Source organism: Argentina anserina, chromosome 2, assembly GCF_933775445.1.
Source record: "Argentina anserina chromosome 2, drPotAnse1.1, whole genome shotgun sequence".
NCBI lineage: Eukaryota > Viridiplantae > Streptophyta > Magnoliopsida > Rosales > Rosaceae > Argentina > Argentina anserina.
In genome coordinates this window covers 14,011,736-14,035,125 of record NC_065873.1, presented here as the reverse complement: position 1 = coordinate 14,035,125, position 23,390 = coordinate 14,011,736, and the positions used below count along the sequence as shown (strand labels likewise).

The window sequence follows — 23,390 nt, the reverse complement described above, 5'->3', positions numbered from 1 at the left end:
TCCTAATTAGGTTCGGTTTATGTTGATTAAAGTGGTAAAAATTATGGAAATTTGCATGTGAAACCATGATGGGTGACGCCATACATGAAACACTGTCTCCAACAAAGATTTGGTGCTTAAATGTAATCTTGTTTGATTTCTACTCAGTGTTATTGAATTCGATTGCATGCAAATTTAAATTAGGCCATAAGTCAATCTAAATGTTAATTGAAATCTTGCATGATTAGATGATCCCCTAAGGCTCTAATTGTATTGGTGTCTAAAAAGTATGTAATTTGTCGAATTAGAATGCATGATAGGTTCGAACTTGTAATTATATGATGTAATGGTAAATTTGGTTTAAGTTTATTAAATAGAAGTCGATCATATAAATAGTAATTTATGATTTATTTTCAGTAGGAGTTCTATAATCAAACTCAAATCCCCCAATAACATGATAAGTTTTGATGCCCTTTTGATTTCCCGGACTGAACGATCCATATTTATTCTATATTAACGTTGATGTTTTACAGGATTTGTTATAGACGTTTTAAAAAATGACCTATCAGCTATTTGCAAACAAACCTTTAAGCCGACTTAGTGACTTTCCCCTAGACATAAATGCACTGCAGTTATAAATACTCCAACCTATCAACATACATAAATCGCTTTAATCAGGATTTTGATTTTTGCAGTTTGATCTGCGCGCGAAGCAATTCTGCTACGTACAACGCTATTCAGTTGCAAGAAAGTGATAATAGGAGAGCCGCATCCAATATTACATTTATACCAGATGGTATTCGACCCAACGAATCCAAACTACGTACTTCTGTACAGGAGGCGATGATGTATTTGCACGCGTCTGCGACATAAAGAAAATGGTGGAAGGACGTACGACGCATTTAGTAGTTTGGTTGAACCTGTGAACACATTTCGCCCTCCTCACCTGATTCGTACACACCACTTTATGATCTCAGGGTTGGCATACTCTAACTCCTGCCGGTGAGTTACTTGTGAGCTACTGTGATGGGCTCATCATATATCTGTTCCAGAAGATTATTGGGTTGTCCGGCTGGGTCCTCCCCCATCTAAGTTCCAGATTGGAAACATGAAGGTGCAAGCCGGAGCAATTCTCCGGTCATAGAACTGCAAACCCAAGTACTGTGAGCTTCTTTGGGCCAAATGATGAGTATGTCTCAACGGGAGCTGGTGCAGCCATATATTCATATGGAAGAAGGATGGAGGTGAACTTATTCGTGATATGAAGGGCGATACAGCCTCACAACATTGCGAAGGTGCTTTTTTAATCTCTCGCATCGTAAAACATATACAGTAGTTGCCTTTGCCATTTCTATATGAAGCTTGTTACAGAACTGACTCCATGCAATTGCTCATGTTTGCTTCATGTATGACAGATAATGGATATATCGGAACTGTCTAGCTAGAAGTGATCATCATCGTTGGATTATGTGTAATTTCGATTAGTGAAGAAAGCGAAGGGGATTGTCTGATGGTGATGCCACTCCCGAAGAGTGTTGGGTTAAAAAAAAAAACCTCACTTATACTAGGGTGCTTATGATAGGATCGGAATCCATAACATGAGATTGAAGAATTGAAATGAATAGTGTAGGCAATCGAGTAGAGGTTTGATGGTTCACTTATTTCTTTGCGAGTTTGGTAGATTGTAGACCATAGCCGGTTGTAAAATAACGCCCCTCTGTGTTCTACAGTCTCATATGATTTGTAAAGCTAAGGATACCGTCCTAGCAGATTATTTTCTCTTGCTAGATCACAACAAGAACCCCCATATTGGCCATATATACAGACCGAACCGCTCAAATCTTCTCCCTAGAGGTACTTGGACTGTTGTAGTACCATAGATACAGTCCCAGTGTCAAAACTCGATGAGTACTCAAACTCGGTTGAAACCGAAGATGGTAAATTGAAATTTCCAAAAAAATATTTTCATTATTTATGTACTCTATCTGATAGAGTCTAATATTATCTCTACTCTTTCAAAAGAAAAGGCCAGGTGATTTACAGGCATAAGATTAAATATCAGAATACAACCGGACTAACCTTAAGGAATCAAAAGATGTATTCAATCGCCACTCCCGCTGCTTTTTGTTAAGTGGTCTCCCTTTTCCTGCTTTCTCTCTATTAATCCTCACATCTGCCACACCCCAAATGCAGCATTTTGTTTCCATATCAAAAGAAACAAGCCTGAAAATACCATCACTTTCTGATAGTGAACCAGTTGCATCCGTCTCAGTTACATATTTCACATACATAGGTCGATCTTTATATCGATCCAAATCTTGTGGAATCCGAACTACCCTTTCGACGCCAGGAGATGAGACCTGAAAATACACTCATTTGTTTAGAGGACAGATAAAAATATCACAACTTATAATCCAAACTTTCAGCTTCACAACTAGAGCTCTGGTGGTGAAATTTAATCTAGTTGGCATTATTAATTGAAACAAGTAAGCCGCCCAAAAATTAAGGTTTCATGCCTAGCTGCATACAATACCGTCTCTATTGTTGTCCATAGCCTACACCATGTATAGCAAGGCGACAATTGAATTCATTTGCTCATGACTAAATTGGATGAAGCAATAATAATCAATGATAATATGCTAATAAACTACAAATGGGATAAAAGAACCAATTGTAAACAGTAAAAGAGTAATTAAGAGAGTGAAATAGAAGTAAACCTCAAGACATAAGTTCTCAGGTACTGATCGAGCAAGCTCTGCTTCATCCAGCCTTGTTCGATAGGTTCTAGAGAAAGCTTCTATGTCTTCCATACTTGGGGAGCCAGATCTGTAGAGTGTTCAAGTGGTTCGCACTCAAAATCATATGACAATTTATTCAATTTTAAGAGAGAAACTAATTATCAGAAAGATCTAAGTTTCCTACCAATACAAAAACCAAAAGTAAACACAAATGAAACTTAACAAACAGTCAACCACGATTAGTATTTGACCACAAGACTAATTAATCATTACATGCTTGGCTCTGATTAAGCTGCCTACTGTGCCTAGAAAACTTATGAATTCCTACTCATACAGGTAATCCTTGTTCTTCTGTACCCAAGAGTTCAATAAGCAAAGAGCATGAATGAAAGAGTTGTTCAGACAGAAAATATATAGGTCTTGGCACACTTAACCAGGCTTGTTAGTGATATTATCTAATAGCTTAAGCTTCCTGGAAGTCATGGTAGCTTGACGTAGTAGCATAACCTCATGGTCTGATTCTAAGTCCCGTGGTTCTAGTTTGCATTTGCAGGCCAGGTATGCCCATGTCTGTGTGTGCACCCTGCCTGAGAGGAAGTCTTAGTATGTGCTGTTACATTGTGCCTGAAAATCATTGCTGTTCCATCTCCTAATTGCTTGTGCCTTTTGGATCATATTCCCATTCTCAAATTTGCTCACAGGAATTCTCTCTGGAAGATGAGTTATATTTCAAAATATAAAGACAAAGGCACCAGTATCTAACAAAAGCACCGAAAAAGGAGCTTCATTCACCATTTAATAACTTATAGTACAAAGGTAGAATTTACCCACTACAATCATATGAAACTAATTTACTGAATGAATCAAATGTAACCTACATTATTTTGATCCTGAACATCATTTATGTTGCATACTGAAAATGATTGGAAAATTAGATAGCTAGACAAGATTAGTCTGAATAATATTAACACAGAGTGTAGGCCAATTCCCCAAAACCTATAACCTGGAATTATCAACATGATTAAATTTGCATGTGACCATGTGCTGCTATCTGAAATTTTCATAATAAACTCTTATACAGGATACGCACAGATATCTATCACATGCCAATGTATGCATTGTAAATGAACCAACAAGTCTTGTGCATAATCAATCACATTTTATTAGGGCCTGGTGCTTACTTGTTCGAAAGCTTCTCAATGCGGACTTGAATGGTGAAATTTGGCAACGTTTTAAAGGCATATATGTTCAAGTCACCCTCAAAGGTCAGAATAACTTCCTCAGCTATTTCCAGTGCCTTTTCATCCCACCAAGTCCCGGCAAGAGAAATTCCACCTCCTCCACCTCCATCTCCATCCTACAAAGACATAGAGTCAATGTTGTCAGCTTCCATCTACATAATAAAAACACGGTACCAATAACTTATCCAAAGAACTTACATACAGCTCAGCCTCATTCGCCGCAGACTCATCCCCAAAATAATCATCATCCATTGATGCCTCTATATGATCAGGAAATCAATTTAGTATATATCAAAATACGACAAGAGAAGCCATTCTCCCTAGATTTTACAACTACCCTATAAGCTATAACAATTAACAAACAATTACATTTCACTATTCTTTTCTTTGGTAAGAACGTAGACAATGTAAACAGCCCTAGAAACCAACATTATGCATCATCTCACTTTCCGTAGTTTTCTGTGTCTAATTCCAAATGCCAGACAGACACTAAACATTTAATCATTACAAAGTACAATGAAACCAAGTAACACCATCCAAACATGATCATCAGAAACCAAACCTCAAAACAGAACTGAATAGTGAATAACAAAACGGTGAAGTGGTTAAGTTTACAGACACATACCATCATCATCAAAGTCATCGAAGATAACATCGTCGTCTTCATCATCCTCAGAGACCTCTTCAACAATCGTTGGGCTGACACGTGGCTGCTGCTCCGGCTCCGAGTTCCGCTTGCGAGCCTGCAGTGTTGGGCACTTACTGGGAACAAAGCGAAATGGGATAGAGAGGTTGTGAGGTGGGAGGAAGTGAGAGCTGCTGCAACTATTGGGAGTGGTCAGAAGTGATGCAAATGGAATAGCAGAGGCTCTGGAAGTCCATGCTGTGCTCAGTTCCATTGCTTCTACAATTGAAACTGAGAAGAGGCTGTGTTCTGGAATCTGGTCTTGGCGACCCGAAATGTGTCCGGTAAAATTTGAACGGCAGTGTTTTTGGGAGGAAGGGACCCGAGCACCAAGTGACAAGCGGCGTCGTTTTGTGTCTTTAGATAAGTAAGCAAATTGTGAAATGTGGTATTTATATTTAGGTCGGGGTCGTGTTTAGATACCACGAGGCAAATTTACATATAGAAGACTTGTGATGGTAGATCACATATTGTTTGATGATATATTGATAGAGTTATGCTACTTAACCAAATGATTGTTAACGATACATTGATAGACTAATGCTACTAGACTAAATGATTGTGGACGATATATGGTGATCGTGGACGACATAGGGTGGTAGAGTGATCAAATCGCGAACACGTTGTGGTGGAGTTGAGAAAAGTTCTCTAGACAAAAGCAAATAAATTGCCCCAAACTATCAAGTAAAGTGACTGCAATTATTTGGGATGCTGACGAGACTCCTCGCTTTCTTGAATGTGTAGGCAGGCATTGTGTTTGGCTTTGTATCATTGGATTTAATTATGAAAGTATGAAAGAAGAAACAAGTCATGAAGAATTGATAGATGCAGTAGTGAGTGCAGGTGGTGATGGTGTAACAGTAGTAGCGTTATCTGTCCAATTCTTTTCCCCCCAGTGCCATAACATGCTCTCCCAGAAGCAGAAATCTTCAAAGCAAGTCTTCAAACGCTTGTCTTTTATCTTAATTTTCCAGTGACCATCGGTGTAATTTGCTTTCTCAGCTTGCCTCCGATCCCATTCTAGTGCCGCCTTCTGCTTGGACCGAAGAAGACAGAATTTCTGCAAGTTTTCTGGCATAGCATCATGCACTTTCCACCACCTTTTATGTGCAACATCACTAGCAAACTCCTGCAAAATATCCACATTCCAGTTGCAGTCATAGTCACGGAAGCAAAGCCATGGCTTATTACCCAGATAATGGAGGACATAGAGGATCGGAGGATTGGCTTGAAAGAGGTGTGTCTTCCTTTCCTTTTTCTCCGGCTCATCACCTTCCCAAAAGTGTTTCAAGAAGTTCATATGTTTAGGAATCCTGTGCCACCAGGTATATATCTCATTCAAATACCCCTGGTCCCCGCCATTGTAGGACACAATCTCATTGATATGATCCATGAGCAGCTGGAATGTAAAGTTTGATGGTTCAACAACCATCACACCCGAGTTGAACAAAGTAGCATTATTTCCTGTGGCTGATATCTCTGGCATCTCAAACAGGAAATCAATATTCCTCAGTATAAGCATGTCAGCATCAATGAATATGATCTTGTCATAATCAGTCAACTGCCAAAGACGGAATTTGCTGTAGTTCCATTCATTGTATGCTTCTGGTTCAGCTTTAGGATTTCGGATTCTTTGGATTAAGTGAATTTTCCACCCAGCAGCTGCCAATCCTTCTCGATGATACTCGGTGATGGTTTCGTCAATAAGTATGACAAGATCTCGTGTTGAACCAGACATACGAATGCTCTGAGCTGCAGCAATGGCTCCACATACATATAAGTTGGCAGAGTGCAGGATTGTTGCATATGCTTCTCGGTGGGCTCTTTCCGAGTAAAAATTTTCTGTTCACAAGACATCATATAAGTGCGTTAATTAAAGGACAGACGAACTTTCAAGTTCATAAAAAGAAAGAAAGAAAATCAATAAAATACATTAGGAAAATCAAGACTGTAGTTTCTTCCAAATGGACCTACTACTTGTGAGTTGCTTAATAGAACTTAATAGACTTACATAAACAATCAGATCCTAAAATCTGTACCCATTTTCATCTGAATGTTTTCACCGGATTGTTTAATTAACTGAAACTAACGCTAAAAATAGCATGCATCCTTGAAATGGGAGGTCTTCGTAATGCATGACAAACATCATGTACACAGAATTGATGTCATACAATATGCACATATATGAAGCTGTGTGTATTCTACATAAAAAATGCACAACTAAAGAAAACGTGAAGGTTTTTCAGTAGTGCAACAATTAGGGACATTGCCGATGATTAGGGGATGTAAAGCACATTAACCACATGGGACTCAACAGAATCCATAGCTTGTTCACTCACTTTTCGCAGGAATAAATAAAAACAAAAGAAACAACACTCCCATTCATCATTCTTAAGAGTTTGCATATGCATCTGGATGGAGCAAGCAGACAACATGAAGGAAAAGAATTGACCAAAACGAATTGACTCTATCATGAAGTCTCTACAAAACAAGACACATGTATTGGTCCAAATACAGAATCAAGTGCTTCTAATTTTTTCGGGACCGTGGAGGAGGGCTGCAAGGTAAACATTATATATCAATTCATAACACTCCAGTAATTCATTCATTTCCAGTCCCTCATTTGAAATAAAAGTCTGAAGAATCCCAATTGATGTGGGGATCACTACATATAAAACTCATCGGTCCTTTTGGTGATGGACCACTACTTACACATCCAAATCAGGTCCACCAAAAAAAAAAGCAGAAGCTTTTTGCAACAACTTCCACTTATTCTACAATGCTTAGCTATTTCAAACATGTAAAAATGTGAAGTTCATTTGCAACTGAACTCATCTCAACATTTTAAGGGATGAGAACTGGACCAGGTTAAGACATGCAAACACCAAAATGATGATGTAGACAGGTATCAAACAACAATAAACATAAAAATAGAAACATCAACAACACAAGATAAAAATCTGACCTTTTGCCTTCAAAGGAACTGCAAGTTCACATGACCCTACGGGGAGCTGAAGCTTGTCTCTCAATATATTCAGGTTTGGATCATAAAGCCACACATTTCCTTTATGTGCAACAAGCTCTTTGCTGGTGAATAAATTTGGGATTGGAAAGCAATCAGTCACCAGAAGCACATGCACTTGGTGATACCCTTTGGATGAAGCAGCAAGCCTTGCTGCTTCAAGCTGTAAATGCAAACGGGCTACATCTCTAGACCAACTGCCTGATTTGTTACAGGGAAGCTTGACGGCAACTAAATCAACCCGTGGTTTTCCAGGAATCTCAATCTTTGGTAGAGAGGGACAAGTAGGAACCTCAAAATCTTCTTCTTCATCTATCCATTCTGGGTACAGGGAGTCCCATGTTATGTTGTTTGACACATGGTCAAGGTGTAGAACAACATGCTCTATATCTGGCAAGAGCTCCCTCCAATGATCGACCTCATCGTCATTAAAGTTCAATAGACCCAGTCCCTGATAATCTTTCACGTCTGTCAGTTTCTCAACGACTTCCGATATTTCATACCAATTAATGTCTAAAGACGATACATAACGTAAATCTGCACCAACACTCTCTCTTGTCAATCTGTCTTCAGAAGATAGCCTACATGCAATGAAATTTAACTCAAATCAAATGGTTTCTTGTGAGCAAACACAACCAATGGTTGCTTATTATCTGATACTTTAAATTTCAGACAGAGAGGGAGCAGTGTATGACAATTATACTATTCCAAGAACAGTTAAAATACATTTCAGAACCTCAACACCATAAATTACCATAAAAGGTGTTGAGTGGACACTAACACCATAAAGGTATTCTGCCAAAAGGACATACCGAGATTCAGAACTGGACCGTTGTTCTACAATATGAACAACTGGAGAGAATAAGAGCGTCGCGAAAGTCCCCACTATTATAACAGCCAAGACAAGTTTCAAGGTAGGCTTGCAGTTAAGATTTCTATCTTGAGCAGGAGCAATCAGAGACTTCTCCTCATCTTTAACAACTTTACCCCTCAGGAACCTTCTCTTAGCGTCATCACTGAAACAGAAACAGATTCATAACTATGTGAGCTCATGTTCGCAAAGCCAGAAAAATATTGCAAACGGCATTTCATAACAATGTGTAGAATTTTCCATAATTTCATTCAGCACATTGCTAAACGAAACGCTCGATAACTTGCAAAACTACAGCAAGAGCACAGAAACTGATCCGTGACCAGTAAGCTGACTAATCTACACACTGCTCACCAGACAAAGCCGAATAAATCGGACAGTAAAATGTAGCCAATTTTCAAGAAAAAACACTCCTTACTTCATCAAAACAAGCTCAAATTCACATCACACACTACTCTACTGACACAACTTTCAAACACACAAAATAGAGCAATGAAAAACCTTGATCTGCATACACACATAACCAAAACCAATGCGCCATCTCATTATCAACTAACAGAATCACAGATGCATAGGATTCAAAGCTCAAGCAAGTATATCAGTACATGAATTACGGGAGTGAAAAATCAAACACTCCTCGGAAAGTGAACTCGAAATCATAGTATCATACTAAGATTACAGTATCGGAAAACTAGAATTCAAAATGAGAGAGAGAGAGAGAGAGAGAGAGAGTAACCTTGCTGAAGCAGAGAGGCGGTGCCTGGGCTCAACGGGACTAGGGGAAGACACTCTCATATTCGATGACGATGATTCATGAGACTCGGGGAGGCACCATCGGAATTTAAACTAGAGAGAGAAAATGAAGAAATGTAGAGAGAGAGAGAGAGAGAGAGAGAGAGAGAGAGTTGATTGTGATCTGGGAGGGAATGAGGGTCTGTGGCTTGCGAAGACTTTGGAGAAGAGGAGAGTAGGCTCGGTGGCGGTTATTTTGGTAATGATTGTTTTTCCAATTTTATTTCTTTCTTTTGGGGTCATTTTCGGTCAAATGTAAGACGGCACCTGCTTTTACTTTTTGGTTCGTCTGTTTTTACCTTAGTTTAAAGTGACCTTCTTTCCTTTTGTTTAGGTGGAGTAAAATGTTGTATTCACCACTTATAAATTTACCTTGAGTAAAAATAAAAATATTTTAGACAATACCATTCAAGGAGATAAAAAAAACCCTATAGCATCCTAGATTTTGAAAAGAAAAAAAAAACTCAAGGAAGTAAATAATGCATTCGATGAAATGTAATATTTGTCACATAATTGACTACTCTCTAACTGCGCTTCAATTCAATGTTACAAGAACTTCTTACCAAAATCTTAATAACTTTCAGTTAAATTCTCTAAGGGGTTTTGATCTTTCATGCTATCTATAAGAATTTTCGAATCTCTCTCTATAGTAATATGCATCACGAAATAGAGCAGCTTGTAAACCATCCCTCAAAACAAACGCTTTAAACATTAAATTTACATTTACCAAGAGCTCTAACAAAAGGATGACCATGTGAGTCTCTAAATCTCTAATTACAAACCTTGTTGAGGTATTCCATTAAATTTAGTTTATTGATTAGATTAGTGACTGCTTTAGTATGTTCATGCCAGATACATTCGAACAATCATTATCTTTTTAAGGAAAGAAAAATTCAAAAATTACTGGCCATAATTTATAAAAGAAAAGGTAACAACATAATTTATAAGTGAAAGTTTGTAAATTCAACTCATGCGATATTTGGTGCAATATTTGATTTATTTAGCTGATAAATATAAAGAAAATTGTAGGGGCACTATCGGGAAAACCCGACTCACGCTATAATAAACAATGTGTTTTCACCACCCTTCTTTTTATCCTCTCCCATTTCTCACCCTCCCTTAGAGCAACTCCACCACACGGAGACAATCAGTCAATTTGGCATGAAAATTACTTAATTGAATGTGAGAATCAATGCAGCGGGAGAAATGAGAGATGCTAAAAATGGTGGGACCCATGTTTGTAGCATCAATTTTGGCATTCACCTAGTCAATGATCGATTGCCGGAGTGGTGGAGGCAATTGGTGGACGCATGTGGGCGCCCCTCTAGCATAATTTTTTTTTAAATTCTGATGGAAAAAATAAAAGACTGATTGGATAGCCCAATGGAGAGCTTCCATGTGGCAAACGGTCAAATTTTCGACTGTTTTCAAACCATTAGAATTTTTTTTCATTTAAAAAAAATACACATTATTTTTACTCCTATAGATACTCATTCATTTCCTTCAAAATCTTCATCCAACTTCACCTCTCATCTCCTCTCACATTCTTCCATCTATTACCAACTTATTTTGTATTCTATGAAAAAATGACTACTTGGCTTCCTTCCGAAGAGTTACAATTGTGTGTTTCATGGGCTCGACAATCCACTTGCCCCATCACCGGCCGATATCAAAGCAAAGACAATATATGGAAAAGGATTTTCGACAATTACGTCCAAAATTGGTGCAAACTTCACAAAGAAACTTTGATCGAGGCTTGTACAAAATAAGGGATGGAATCACACTTTCCTCGCTTGAAGAAATATCGTATGAAGTGGCATAGTAGTCTACAACAAGCAAGTAATTATGCCGCTAGTGGAACAAATTTATTAGATGAGGTATTGTTTTCTTTCAAAATGTAATATTTAACATAAATTTTATTTTCGTATATATCTAATTTGTATAAAATTTAATGTTGTTATTTATTGTTTAGGAGGTATGAGCTCAGTCGATCTATTCAAGAGTATAAACAAAAAATTCAGTAAATTTGCATGTTATGAAGCGGTGAAGAATCATTCTCATTTTGTGAGGGTTCAAAGTACTCCTTCAACTTATGAGCGGAATTTCCCAAGTTCTCCTGAGCCCCATAACATGGAATCGCCCGTTGACTTGGAGGATGATGAAGCAGGATTCACAACTCCACCGTCCAACCAATAGACACCCCGTATCTCTAGTCCGGTTAGGCCTATGAGAATAAAAGCGGTCAAGGAAGCAAAGAAGAAGGGGAAAAAGGTATGGTGGAGAAATATGATAAGTCTTTAGCTATTTTTCATAATTGCAATGTAATCAAAAAACACTTTTAGAGGCTAACATGCGAAGAGATGAAGAAACCCTTCGGTTGGCTAGAGAGACCTTGGAACTAGAGAAAAGAAAAGAAGCAGGATGACACGATGTGATGCTATGGATGTATTGCTAGAAGAAACAAGAATTATGTCCACAGATACTTTTATAATGACCCAAAATACAAAGTCATGGTACAAACGTAGGAAAGAAAAGATCATGAGAGGCGTGAATGAGAGTACTAGTTAAGGGTGTTATACTCTTCACTTTGATGATGAATACTAGTTATGTGGATCTTAATTTATTTTGTTTCCTCAATTTTCATTTATTTTATGAAATAAAACAAGTTTTATCATTGTTAATTATTAAAGTACATATACATGAAATTACAATACTAATTAAATTGACATACTGACTAAAAATACAATATCAAATAAAATTACAATAAAATAGCATAATTGATTATTCTTGGTTGGCTTCCAATGCCCAATTGTGCTCTACTAAATCTTCTTAAAGAATTGTATGTATATAAGCTGACTGTAGGTGGTCAACATGGTCTCAAAATGCATGTTGATTTCGTCCATCTCTTTGCATTGGTAAAAAAGGAATTCGATTCCCCTCATGATCTACTAGCCCATCATAAATTTTTGTCGTCAGTGGGTTCATGAGGTCTTCTTCTTCTGCCTCGACGAATTTTTCTTCCACAAATTCATCCTCAACAATCATGTTATATAATATGATGCAAGTCATCATTATACCTCTGAGTGTGGATCTTCTGTACAACTGAGCCCCATGACGAAGGATTGCCCAACGAGATTGCAGGATGCCAAAGCACCTCTCCACATCTTTGCGGAACGCTTCTTGTTTCTTTGCAAATAGTTTATGCACTTGTGATTGGGGGTTTGTAATAGATTTTACAAACGTGGAGTACCTATGATAGATTATGTTAGGAAGATAATATGCATTGCTATATCTCTTACCATTGACGTGAAACGTCACAATCAGGGTATTACCAGCGATAAGTCCTTCAAAAACCGGTGATTGATCGAGCACGTTAATATCATTTTAAGCTCCTGGCACACCAAAGAAATCATGCCATACTCACGTGTCGTACGAGGCCACTGCCTCAAGAATAATTGTGGAACGTCCTTGCCTTCCAGTGTAAGCCCCCTGCCATCAGGTTGGACAGTTTTTCCACTCCCAATGCATGCAGTCGATACTTACGATCATACCTAGAAATCCCCGATGATTAGCCCTTGCTAGAAGCTTTTGGAGGTCAGCCTTTGTTGAAGCGCGAAGGTATTCTAAACAAAAAAAAAACATTCTACATGTTGTTACGGAAGGTAAATCCGGGGGATCGAGATTCTCGTAGCCTTGTATTCCGGTGTGTCTGTTCAGTGGGACCTACACACAACAAGTCAAAGAGCCAGCGATACGCTAGTCTTCGACCCTCCGAAGCTTAAGTTAATATCCGAAACGGAATAAGTTCGAGAGTTAAGAACTTAGGAATACGTTACCACTTTTAGGTGGTCTGTGCAACCTATATATAGGTGCACTAGGCGATATGCTTGGCCCTTCTCTCGATTTGGGAACGTGTGCCAGTACATTATATTTGTCTCTGAAGGTGAGCCACCATGGGCGGCATTAATGGCGATACCCGAGCAAGCAGAGGAGTAGCTGGTTCGGCATGTATGCCGGCTGGGTTTTCTAGGTCTCCGGCCACCGGTCCGGTGACCGAAGCAAGAGGATATTAAGTTGGAGATCACCCCATTCAGGGGATGGCATTAACACTTGTTGACAAAACTTCTTCAGGCTTCCCCAATCCTGGTTACCTTTGTACATTGATCAGCAGCTGCGTCGTACGCCAACATATGGAGGGCACATGTCATCTTCTGTTGGGGCAGCAATTCTAGTACTCCAATGGCATCTTCTCGTTGATAGCAATAACGGTCGTGGTTGCAAAGGGCCGTCATGATGCGATTGAACACATGGCCATGCATTCGGTACCTTCGACAATTTCTTCAGGTCGGAAGATCGGATGCTTGATGAAGTAATCTTCCATCAGATTTATTCCCCTAGATATCATGTGCCTGGGGTTATTGGGAGAGCAACCAAGACGTGAACTGTGTCTTTGTGGTTCATCTGAATTATCTAGATATGCCTTTATCATGGTCGCCTTATTCATCTTGTCATCCATCATCTCAGCATCCTCTTGGTTGTGTTGTTCTCATTGCTTCAATAATTTACGCACAAAACTCATCGTAATAATAGTGAAATATGGAAATATGATGGAACTATTTGAGAGAAAGTGTTTTGCAATATTTAGAAGAAAGTTGTGAAGATTGAGGTAAGTTGAGAGTTGGTGATGAATCTTATTTATGGTTGGTTTCAGATGATAAAATCTATTCTTATAGCATGTGTCAAATTGTTATCCGTCGAAAATCTTATCTGAAATTCAATGACATTATTTGGCCGACAAATATATGTCTCGATGACGCATGCCACTTTTATGAATGGTCTAAAATTCGATCGGAAATCATATAACAATATTTTGGTGATAACCACATTCGAAAAAGCCACGTATCATTCTGCAATTGGTTATAATTAACTTATGAAATATAATATTAAATTGATGAATAATAATTTGATGAATTGACGGAGCTGCACCGCTGTATAAAAATTGGCACATAAATGTAATTTACAGTGAATAATAATTGATGGAGGCAATTTAATTGATGAATTGATGGTGTGATGGAGTAAATGAGGTGCATATTGTCATGGACCTAGTCATTCGGCTGGCACATGTCTTTGGCTCATCAGGGATCGGCTCATGACCCCAACCTATGTGTAGGGCGGCCAACTCCTTTCTTCGATGTTAAGTCATCGACTAGCGACAAGCTCTCCGAACTGAACTGGGTCGGCCTACCTGAAACCCTCGGAATGAGAGCCATGTATCTCCCACACTTTTAATCTTGGAGCAATCACACTTATGCATCATGTTCTTATAACTAGCGACGCCCACGATTGACACTCCCGAAAACGGGACGTGATGCTCTTAGATCTCCTAATCCCAACTCACCACCACCACCATGGTCGTAATCTCCGCCGCAGAGATCTGCACAATGGTGCTAGTCTCCGTCGTCCGCGACTACATCAGCCGCATGCTCCAGGACATCTCCGGCATGAAGGTCCTCATCCTCGATTCCCACACGGTAAACCAAAAACTTCACAATCCAAAACTCCATCAATCTCTTTCAAACTTCTCCGATTTCCGAATCACTGAAAATCACCGCCGTTCTAGGTCAGCATAGTCAGCGTGGCCTATTCGCAGTCGGAGCTTCTCCAGAAGGAAGTGTTCCTGGTGGAGCTGGTGGACTCAATTTCGAAATCGAGAGAGGCGATGTCACATCTCAAGGCCATTTACTTCGTCGTGGCTACTTCGGAGAACATTCAGAAGCTGCGTCAGCATTTGGCCACTCCGAGATTCGGAGAGTATCATCTCTGTATAGCTTCTTGTTTTGATTTTGATTGGTTATGGAATCTGTGATGGTTTTGGAGCTCATTTCTAGTTTTATGCTGTACCTGAATTTACCAACGTATTGAAGGACACGGATATTCGTGATCTAGCTGATAGGGATGAGCATGAAGTTGTGCAACAAGTTCAGGTACTTGTTTTCATCCCCTTCATCACGATCCTCGATTGATTTTAGTTAGCATTTAGGTTATATAGAATGATAGTTGCTAGCTTCATCGAGAGAGATCGAGTTTCGGAGATTTTTTGTAATGTAGGAATGTAGGATGGTATTTTAGCCTTGATTTGACACATGTGTATCTAGTAATGTTTGGAGTGTAGGATGGTTTTATCTAGCCTTGCTTTGACACATGAGTATTAGTAAAGTTTTTGCTTTATAATAATGATTTGTGCAACCACACCTCGCATCTTGCTTATTAGGATTTCCACAGTTCATGCTGGACATAATTATAATCTTAATGTGGAGGAATTTTATGCGGACTTTGTTGCAGTTGATCAGTATCATTTCACTTTGAATATGCCGGCAAATCACGTTTATATGCTCCCAGCTGTTGATGAGCTATTGAAATTACAGCGCAACTTCAGAGACCGGATTGTAGATGGTATTGCATCTATTTTTCTGGCATTGAAAAGAAGACCGGTTATTCGTTATCAGAGAACATCTGATGTTGCACAATCAATTGCACAGGAAACAGCGGTGTACGGTGTATATTATCATGTATGCCAATATTTTTGTCCATGTGTACTATTTGAGCATTCGAATTACTGTTTTGAATGTAAACTTCAGGGGTTTGTATTTCCTCCTGTACTCCAGCCTCAGTCAATTGTTCCATACCGACTCTAATTTTCATACAAGTTGTGATATAATAATTTTCCAGCCTGCTGCAAGACATGTATCGTAAGTGCACTGATAGTATTTCTTTGGACTGTAACAGAAGCTGATGTACCAGAAAGAAAGTGGTCTATTTGTATTCAGACAAACCGAAATGTCTCCACTATTGTTGGTAATTGATAGGACGGATGATCCTGTAACCCCGTTGCTGAATCACTGGACTTATTAGGTAATTGTGATTTTGCCACACTCTTACATGATAGATGCCTGGATAGTTTGCCATTAATCTAAAGCAATGTTTCAATGAAATCAGTAGAAATATTAAGGAGCTGATTGATTGCATTGTGGAACAGGCAATGGTTCATGAATTGATTGGCATTCAAGACAACAAAGTTGACTTAAAAAGCATTGGAAAGTTTCCAAAGGATCAACAGGTTGAGCTGTATTTTCCACCTGTACTGCAATTATTTTTGTCTGTAATTGTTATTGCTAACAATTGCATTTGCGCCATTGACACTTCTAGGAAGTTGTGCTGTCATCTGAACAAGATGATTTTTTCAAGAAAAACATGTACGAAAACTTTGGTGATATTGGGATGAATATCAAGCAGTTAGTTGATGAATTTCAGCACATTTCCAAAAGTAACCAGAACATTCAAACGATAGGTTAGGAGGACGCAATCTCTACAATTTAGATTTGGGACCTGTTGTTACTAAATATTGGCAAGAGCCAATAGGTAACAATAGTTGAAGCGTATCATATCTGAATGAAATACTTAAATTCTTTCCTTTTTGCAGACGACATGGCTAGATTTGTTGACAGTTACCCTGAGTATAGAAAGATGCATGGAAATGTTTCAAAGCATGTCTCACTTGTAACAGAAATGAGCAAGCTAGTCGAAGAGCGTAAACTTATGTTAGTCTCGCAAACAGAACAGGAGTTGGCTTGTAATGGTGGGCAGATGGCAGCTTTTGAGGTACAAATAATAAACTTCTGCGAAGAAAATGATTCTTACTCAAACATGCTCACTTTCTTGTCCCACTACAGTTAAACAACTACACATTTTATTATTTGAACCAGTCCAAACCGCTTTTGATGAACAATTTTTTTCATAACAATATGATTTAAGAATCATTTTTCAAAGGTGTATGTCATCGGCTCGATTACTCGAGATCAATATTAACCATGTAAGCATCGTTAGTAGTATAAAGTAAGAGGGTATCGTTCACGAACCGAGGATCCAACCAGGGTAAAGAATCACAAACAATTCATAAGAGTTTGAAAGATTTAAGATATATTTCGGATCAAACAGAAAATAAACCTAAACTAATATATACATGTGATCAACCAATCAACACATAAGCAATTACCAAACAAATAACGTAAGAACAAAGGTAACGAAATCTAATCTCATTTAAGTTCATGCCGTAAGGTTTATTATACATCCTAAAATCAATTATGTAGTTAAGTTCCTCCCAAGGCTCCTAACTCAATGACACTTTAACACATTCGAACTCAGCCCCAGCCTCATTCGAATTCTAACATACCAATTCATCATGCAATTACGTATCACGTAAAGAAATTAACATATTCAAAGGCACAAGTCTAACCGAACCTAGACAATAATCGGTGAAGGTGACAAAGAACAAACAATTAATCAACTCCCAAGTATCAAAATCGTTTATAACTTTGGATTATTACACATGCAACGTCAACTTCCGGGTATCAATCACACACGTAAGTAAGAATACACTAAAAATCATTTAAATAAATAAACAGAAACTCATGGCATAAAACCTAAAATCATTGAATTAAAATTGAAAACATTAATTCATCATGTCATTCAAAAGTTACAAATATCTCATAGACAAGAATAAAAATAACTTTAACAAAACCTAAACATAAATCATCCAAGAACAAGAACATAAAAACCCGAAAACTAAATATGAAGATCATATAGTTATACTTTATAATTCTCATCCCAAGGTTCCTTACAGAGGTAGCATGAGATCTTTAAGAGTATGGTATCCTAGGCTCCCAAGCTTTGGACAGAAAATATGGTGAAGAGTGGTGAATTCGGATTCTATGGTTCTTGGTGAATGAAAGTGTTTGGGCAAAGCTTTGGCAAGTCTTGTGAGCAAGGTTGTTGTCATTTTATGTGGAAATGAGGTGCTATATATAGGGGAAGAAACCCAAGGGAGGCTGGTAAGTCCACAAAGTTAAAACCAAATTGGTTGAGGTTTCCTAGATTTTATCAATTCAGCAGATCTGACCTTTATGTCTTGTTGTGGCCATAACTTTCTCTAGAAAATAGGTATTGAAATGATTCCAACTGGCATTTTCAACTAGACTTCCGTAGCTTTCCATCCATATATCATGCATTTTCTAAATCATTGTGAGCTGTCCAGAGGAGCCCGTTAAAGTTGGATGATCTGCACTGTCAGAATTCTAATTTCTATAAGGATTGGAAATTGATTGCATATCTTCTTCCTCCTTTAATGTTAATTTATTTTGCACAAATTTTTTTCTTTGAATTAGGGAGGCACCAAGAATCTTTAATTGTTACAGCCATGTTTGATTTTTCTTATCTCTTCTCATTAATTTGATGCATGCATTTTTTAACTTTCTTACATCTTCTCATTAATTTGCTGCATGCCTTCTTTGACTTCTTTGGTGCAGGGATTTATGGAGATTCTGATACATATTTGTGCTCTATATGTAGGAGAAACAAGGTCCCAAGTTTCCCTCATAGCCCTAGGATCAAAAACTAATCAATGGCTGAGATAATTCCGCCGAGTTCACTGGACTTCTGAGTAATGATTCGGTCATATCTCCATGTAGGAATAAGATATTGATTTGATTCCAAATCCTACATAAACTAGACTCACACGGTTTTCTATCCATATATGGTACATCTTCTAATTCCATCGGAACTATCTAGGGGACCCCGTCGAAGTTGGATTACGAATCTTGACAGCATTTTGATTCTTGCATGGATTGGGCTTTTAAGTGCATATCTTATTCTATTTTCTTGTGGAACTAAGATTGCTTTCATTCTCCAACATGATTTGTATTTCCTAATAAGAATAAGTACGTTAGAAACAAAGAAATAGGAAATGATGAATCCTACTCGAATAAGAAATCATATCTCAACAAAGATTTTTTACACTTAGCACAATTTTATCATCATTTCACTCATAAATCGATATAAGCTCTACCTAGACACTTATTCATACAAAAGAAACTAAAATATACTAAATAAGAGGTAACAAATAGTAAGAATATGGCATAAACGCATTAAGAACGTCACAGTTTGTGCTCCTATCAGTATGTTTCATACGCCTTTCACGGTTTTAGGGAGTGTATAGAGAAGATCTTATAAGGATCTGGTAACATGTGTATAGCTTTAACTTTGAACTAATTGTTCTTTACTTAATATTGTCTGCTTATTGGGATGCTGAAAGCATGTTTTTAGTGTTAGATAGTGCAAACAGAAAGCACGATCATTTGAAATGGAATTTCAAGGTAAGGTAAATTGAGTAATATAAAAACGAGGAGGAGAGGGAATTGGGGGAGCTAGGTAGGGATATATTTGATTCAGTTTCATGAGACATGTGTATGCTCTCTGGTCATGACTGGAGGCCCAAACAGGCTCTTCCATATACAAATGGGCTGATAAGTTGTCCAAAATGGTGGTTGACGCTTATTGTTTCTTTATATGAGGGGAGTGAATCAGTTATCTGAAGTTTGCATGCAGCCATGAGATTGCGTATGTTTGTTTTCTGTATTCAATGTTCTTGTCACTAGTTGTATTAGGCTTTGATTTTTTATTTTTGATTTTTGGTCCCTATGATACTTCATTAGCTATTGGCTTACATTTGGCAACTGCGCTTTGATTTCAATGGAAACTTGAAACTGAAGTAAAACGGCGATTCATAGGCAGTGGCTTGGTTAAGGGAACCCACCGGAGCCGTAGCGAAAGCGAGTCTTCATAGGGTAATTGTCACTGCTTATGGACCCGAACCTGGATGCCACTTCTTTTTCCCTTGTAATTTGCAGACAGTGACGGCTCTTTTGAACAAGGATAGTATAGCTGATATCTATCGACTACGACTTGTAATGTTGTATGCTTTACGTTATGAGAAGGAGAGCCCCGTACAATTGATGCAACTTTTCAACAAACTGTCGTCAAAGAATGCCAAGTATAAACCTGGGGTAAGCTAACCAAGTTGTTGCAAACACCGTTTGGTTATGTACCTGTGCATTGTGCTTAATTTTTTGTTTGGGAGAGTGTTAATGTCTGTGACTAGTAAATTAGTAATAATCAATTATTCTTAAAGCTTATCTCTTTAGGTGTCATTTAGGGTTTAGGGTTATATGGTGCATGATGGTCTGAATAGAAAAATTAAGGTATAAACAGAAGGTTTCATTCTTTTAATGTGTACTATCCTCTTAACTAACACCATAAACAGTAGGTTTCGTTCCTTTAATCTGTATTAGCCTCTTAACTCACGCCATAAACAGTAGGTTTCGTTCCTTTAATCTGCACTAACCTCTTAACTCACACAATGTGTCTCTTTTATTTGCTTGTGTAAAATATTGTTTTTTTTATCGCTATAATAAAATTGTAATTCAAAAGAAAACATGCAAAAGTAGTTGGCGGGACATTCTTTAAACTTTGAGGAAGAACAATTTTTTAATTTATGATTTATGCATTATATATGAAATGAATTTTTGTAAGAGCTCTATCCAGGAAAATTGTATGGTTTCTGCAAAATTTAAACACAAGGGTTTTTTAAAAAGAAGTTAATTTTTCTCGGTTGATGATGGAGATTGACCCTTCTTTGTGAAACTCAATCTGTCCGTCAATTATGCCAGCAGCTGTAACTATCTTGTGTTTACCAGAGTAATAGCTATAGCTGGTGTAATAAGTTTTCTTTTTTGCCACAGCTGGTCCAGTTCTTGTTGAAGCAAGCTGGTGTGGATAAGCGCACTGGGGATCTATTCGGAAATCGAGATTTCTTAAATATTGCACGTAACATGGCTCGTGGACTTAAGGTTTGTTTGAAACTTTTTTTTCAACTTCTAGTTTCTACCATAGGATCTGCTTTTGGGATAAATTGATAAAACATTAACTGATGCTATAGGGTGTTGAGAAACACATACACAACACCAGCCTCTTCTCTTCCAAACTATGGAAAGCATTACCAAGGGACGACTGAGAGACGTGGACTACCCGTTTGTTGGAGATCACTTTCAACAGGGCAGGTTTGTTACTTCTTTTTTAATCTTAACTATCATAATTCTTCCCCGGGAGTCTCTTACATTACATGCACTTGGACTACTTCTAGTGGGAACTCTATTACACTTGACTAAACAGTTCAAACCTTTTTTTTTTTTATCTTTTATGAAATCCCCCACCACAGCCCAAAGGAAAGACGAAAACCTGTATCAACAAGCTGCCACCCACCAATCTCCCTTTTCTCATAGGTTCGCAACTGATGATAACCATTCTCTCTTTGAAATTCTATATAATCTGTATGATTGATATGATGTAACAAGAACAACACCAAGATTATTCCAATAGAATCTCTCATTCTAATGATTTAATAACAGTATTGCTGCATCAGTCATGACACAGTATTGTTGCCTGATGTATTCACATGGAGTAGTAGTTTCTCTTTCCCATGAAAGCTTCAAACTTTTTTGAATCGATCTTGTTATTTTCAGCAAGTAAAGTGACTTATTTTAATGTGTAAACTCGGATTATATTCTGAATTATGAATACTTCATCCCTAAGCAGGCCTCAAGAAGTGATCATTTTCATTGTGGGTGGTACAACATATGAGGAGGCTCGTTCTGTAGCTTTGCAAAATGCTACTAAGTCTGGAGTTCAATTCATCCTTGGTGGTTCGGTGGTCCTAAATTCTAAGAGGTATGCTTTATATAGGGATTTGTGCCTTCACTGGAAGAAATTGCATAGTAGTGAAAATTATGTCTTTAGATGCTTACATGATGCCACTTCTTTCTTGTGCTGGTAGCAAAGTTTGGAAAAGTATAAGTTTGAGTATATTACCTTCAAGATTTTCTGAAGATTGAGTTCTTTGGGTTGCATTATCTTATTGCCCGTAGGTTTCAATTCATCCACAATTCTAGTTTATATTCAAAATATTCAAGCCGAAATAGGTTATCGTTCCTACACATTTTGAACTATCTATGGGGGTATTAGGGGGACTTACATGACCAACCTTGGATACTAGGATGTTGTGTCAATAAATAGCTGCTTGAAGCAAAGAGATTCTGATTGCAAATCTGTAAATTGCTAGTGGAGGTCTTCAATACACTATTTACTTTGAGACACATTTGAGAGTCCTACCCTGCTATCTTTGAGAGTCTCCTTCCATGTAAGGACTGTAGGCCACATTTTCAAGTCTGTTTTGCAACATGAAAGTTGAGGGTTTGTAGTCGCTTGAATCCTTTTGTTATGTTGTACTTTGTGAGGTTATTGTAATCAATATTGAACTTGCCTAAATATAAGATTATAATTTGGCTGGTAAATGAACAGGTTCTTGAAGGACTTGGAAGAAGCTGAGAAACTAGCTCGGATGTATGCCATCTGAATCTTAGCTTTGTATATCTACTAGTCACGAGCAATGTGGATACATGCTTTGTAAATTTATTTGGGGGATTTCGATTTGGCCAGCAGCTGTGACAAAAATGTAACTAAAACTGCATGCATTCTCGGAGGGATCATGGAAAGCTGCCCCACGTTTCTGTAGCTGTCACATGGTTTTCTATACCATAATGCCTAGAGTTAAAGTGAAAACTGATGGGAAGATACAGGGGAGTATGAGATTAGATGTAAACACGTATTAGTTTATTATGGACATAAGCTTGAAAATCATAGAGCGTCTGCATCTCGTAAAATGTATTTCATGAAAAGATAAGGCAAACATCTGTGTTTATATCTGATCCTGTCACTATGTCACTTTCCCTTTCGATAACGGGATCGTTTAACCATTCTATGTGATTCTGTCATCACCAAAATTGTCCAAATTATTTAGTGACAGTTGAGGCTATTGCTGATTTTATTTCTGGTATCAACTGAAAATACAGATCCTGATTAATTGTGACAACAAATTTAGCTATGAGAGTATCTCCAACAGCGATGCCATTTTAGAGAAAAAATGAAAATTTACAGATTTCGGGTTTTTTTCTACTCCAACAGATCATCTATCACATTCTCTAAAATAGAGAAATAGATGAGAGAGAATGTGAAATTCTTTAAATTTGTAGCAACCTGCAAAATTTTGGAGAAACAGATATTTAATGCTCTACACTTTATCCAATAACTCTTGAGTTATAACAACCAATCAAAA

General features: G+C 37.8%; 3 protein-coding genes across 3 annotated transcripts; 1 reads left to right on the top strand and 2 right to left on the bottom strand.

Moving 5' to 3' along the window:
- Window positions 1-1,976: 1,976 nt before the first annotated feature.
- LOC126783740 (uncharacterized) lies at window positions 1,977-5,191 on the bottom strand. The gene is made up of 5 exons (XM_050509260.1): window positions 4,584-5,191; window positions 4,157-4,218; window positions 3,899-4,074; window positions 2,697-2,805; window positions 1,977-2,339 (listed from the first exon to the last, which is right to left on the bottom strand). Exons 1-5 carry the CDS (start codon window positions 4,855-4,857, stop codon window positions 2,031-2,033), a joined length of 930 nt encoding a protein of 309 aa, XP_050365217.1. The 5' UTR covers window positions 4,858-5,191; the 3' UTR covers window positions 1,977-2,030.
- A 203-nt stretch (window positions 5,192-5,394) lies between these two features.
- Window positions 5,395-9,523, bottom strand: LOC126783723 (putative UDP-glucuronate:xylan alpha-glucuronosyltransferase 3). The gene is made up of 5 exons (XM_050509240.1): window positions 9,425-9,523; window positions 9,273-9,393; window positions 8,478-8,681; window positions 7,609-8,246; window positions 5,395-6,485 (listed from the first exon to the last, which is right to left on the bottom strand). The coding sequence occupies exons 2-5, from the start codon at window positions 9,329-9,331 to the stop codon at window positions 5,452-5,454; spliced, it is 1,935 nt and encodes a 644-aa protein (XP_050365197.1). The 5' UTR covers window positions 9,332-9,393; window positions 9,425-9,523; the 3' UTR covers window positions 5,395-5,451.
- A 5,179-nt stretch (window positions 9,524-14,702) lies between these two features.
- Window positions 14,703-23,067, top strand: LOC126783756 (vacuolar protein sorting-associated protein 45 homolog). Its single transcript, XM_050509284.1, is given in 14 exon segments — window positions 14,703-14,859; window positions 14,949-15,150; window positions 15,206-15,312; window positions 15,646-15,876; window positions 16,115-16,240; window positions 16,365-16,445; window positions 16,535-16,676; window positions 16,809-16,987; window positions 20,071-20,226; window positions 20,962-21,069; window positions 21,159-21,165; window positions 21,168-21,279; window positions 21,815-21,946; window positions 22,577-23,067. Coding segments are annotated over 14 exon segments (1,761 nt in total). The 5' UTR covers window positions 14,703-14,736; the 3' UTR covers window positions 22,632-23,067.
- Window positions 23,068-23,390: the final 323 nt, after the last annotated feature.

Coding starts and splice junctions, on each gene's coding strand:
- LOC126783740 (XM_050509260.1), bottom strand. CDS start 4,857: ATGGAACTGAGCACAGCATGGACTTCCAGAGCCTCTGCTATTCCATTT. Junction 4,219..4,583: donor CGATGACTTTGATGATGATG/GTATGTGTCTGT, acceptor CTGATCATATAG/AGGCATCAATGGATGATGAT. Junction 2,340..2,696: donor CTGAGAACTTATGTCTTGAG/GTTTACTTCTAT, acceptor GTGTATTTTCAG/GTCTCATCTCCTGGCGTCGA.
- LOC126783723 (XM_050509240.1), bottom strand. CDS start 9,331: ATGAGAGTGTCTTCCCCTAGTCCCGTTGAGCCCAGGCACCGCCTCTCT. Junction 8,682..9,272: donor CGCCTCTCTGCTTCAGCAAG/GTTACTCTCTCT, acceptor TTTCTGTTTCAG/TGATGACGCTAAGAGAAGGT. Junction 6,486..7,608: donor AGTTCCTTTGAAGGCAAAAG/GTCAGATTTTTA, acceptor TCTTGTGAACAG/AAAATTTTTACTCGGAAAGA.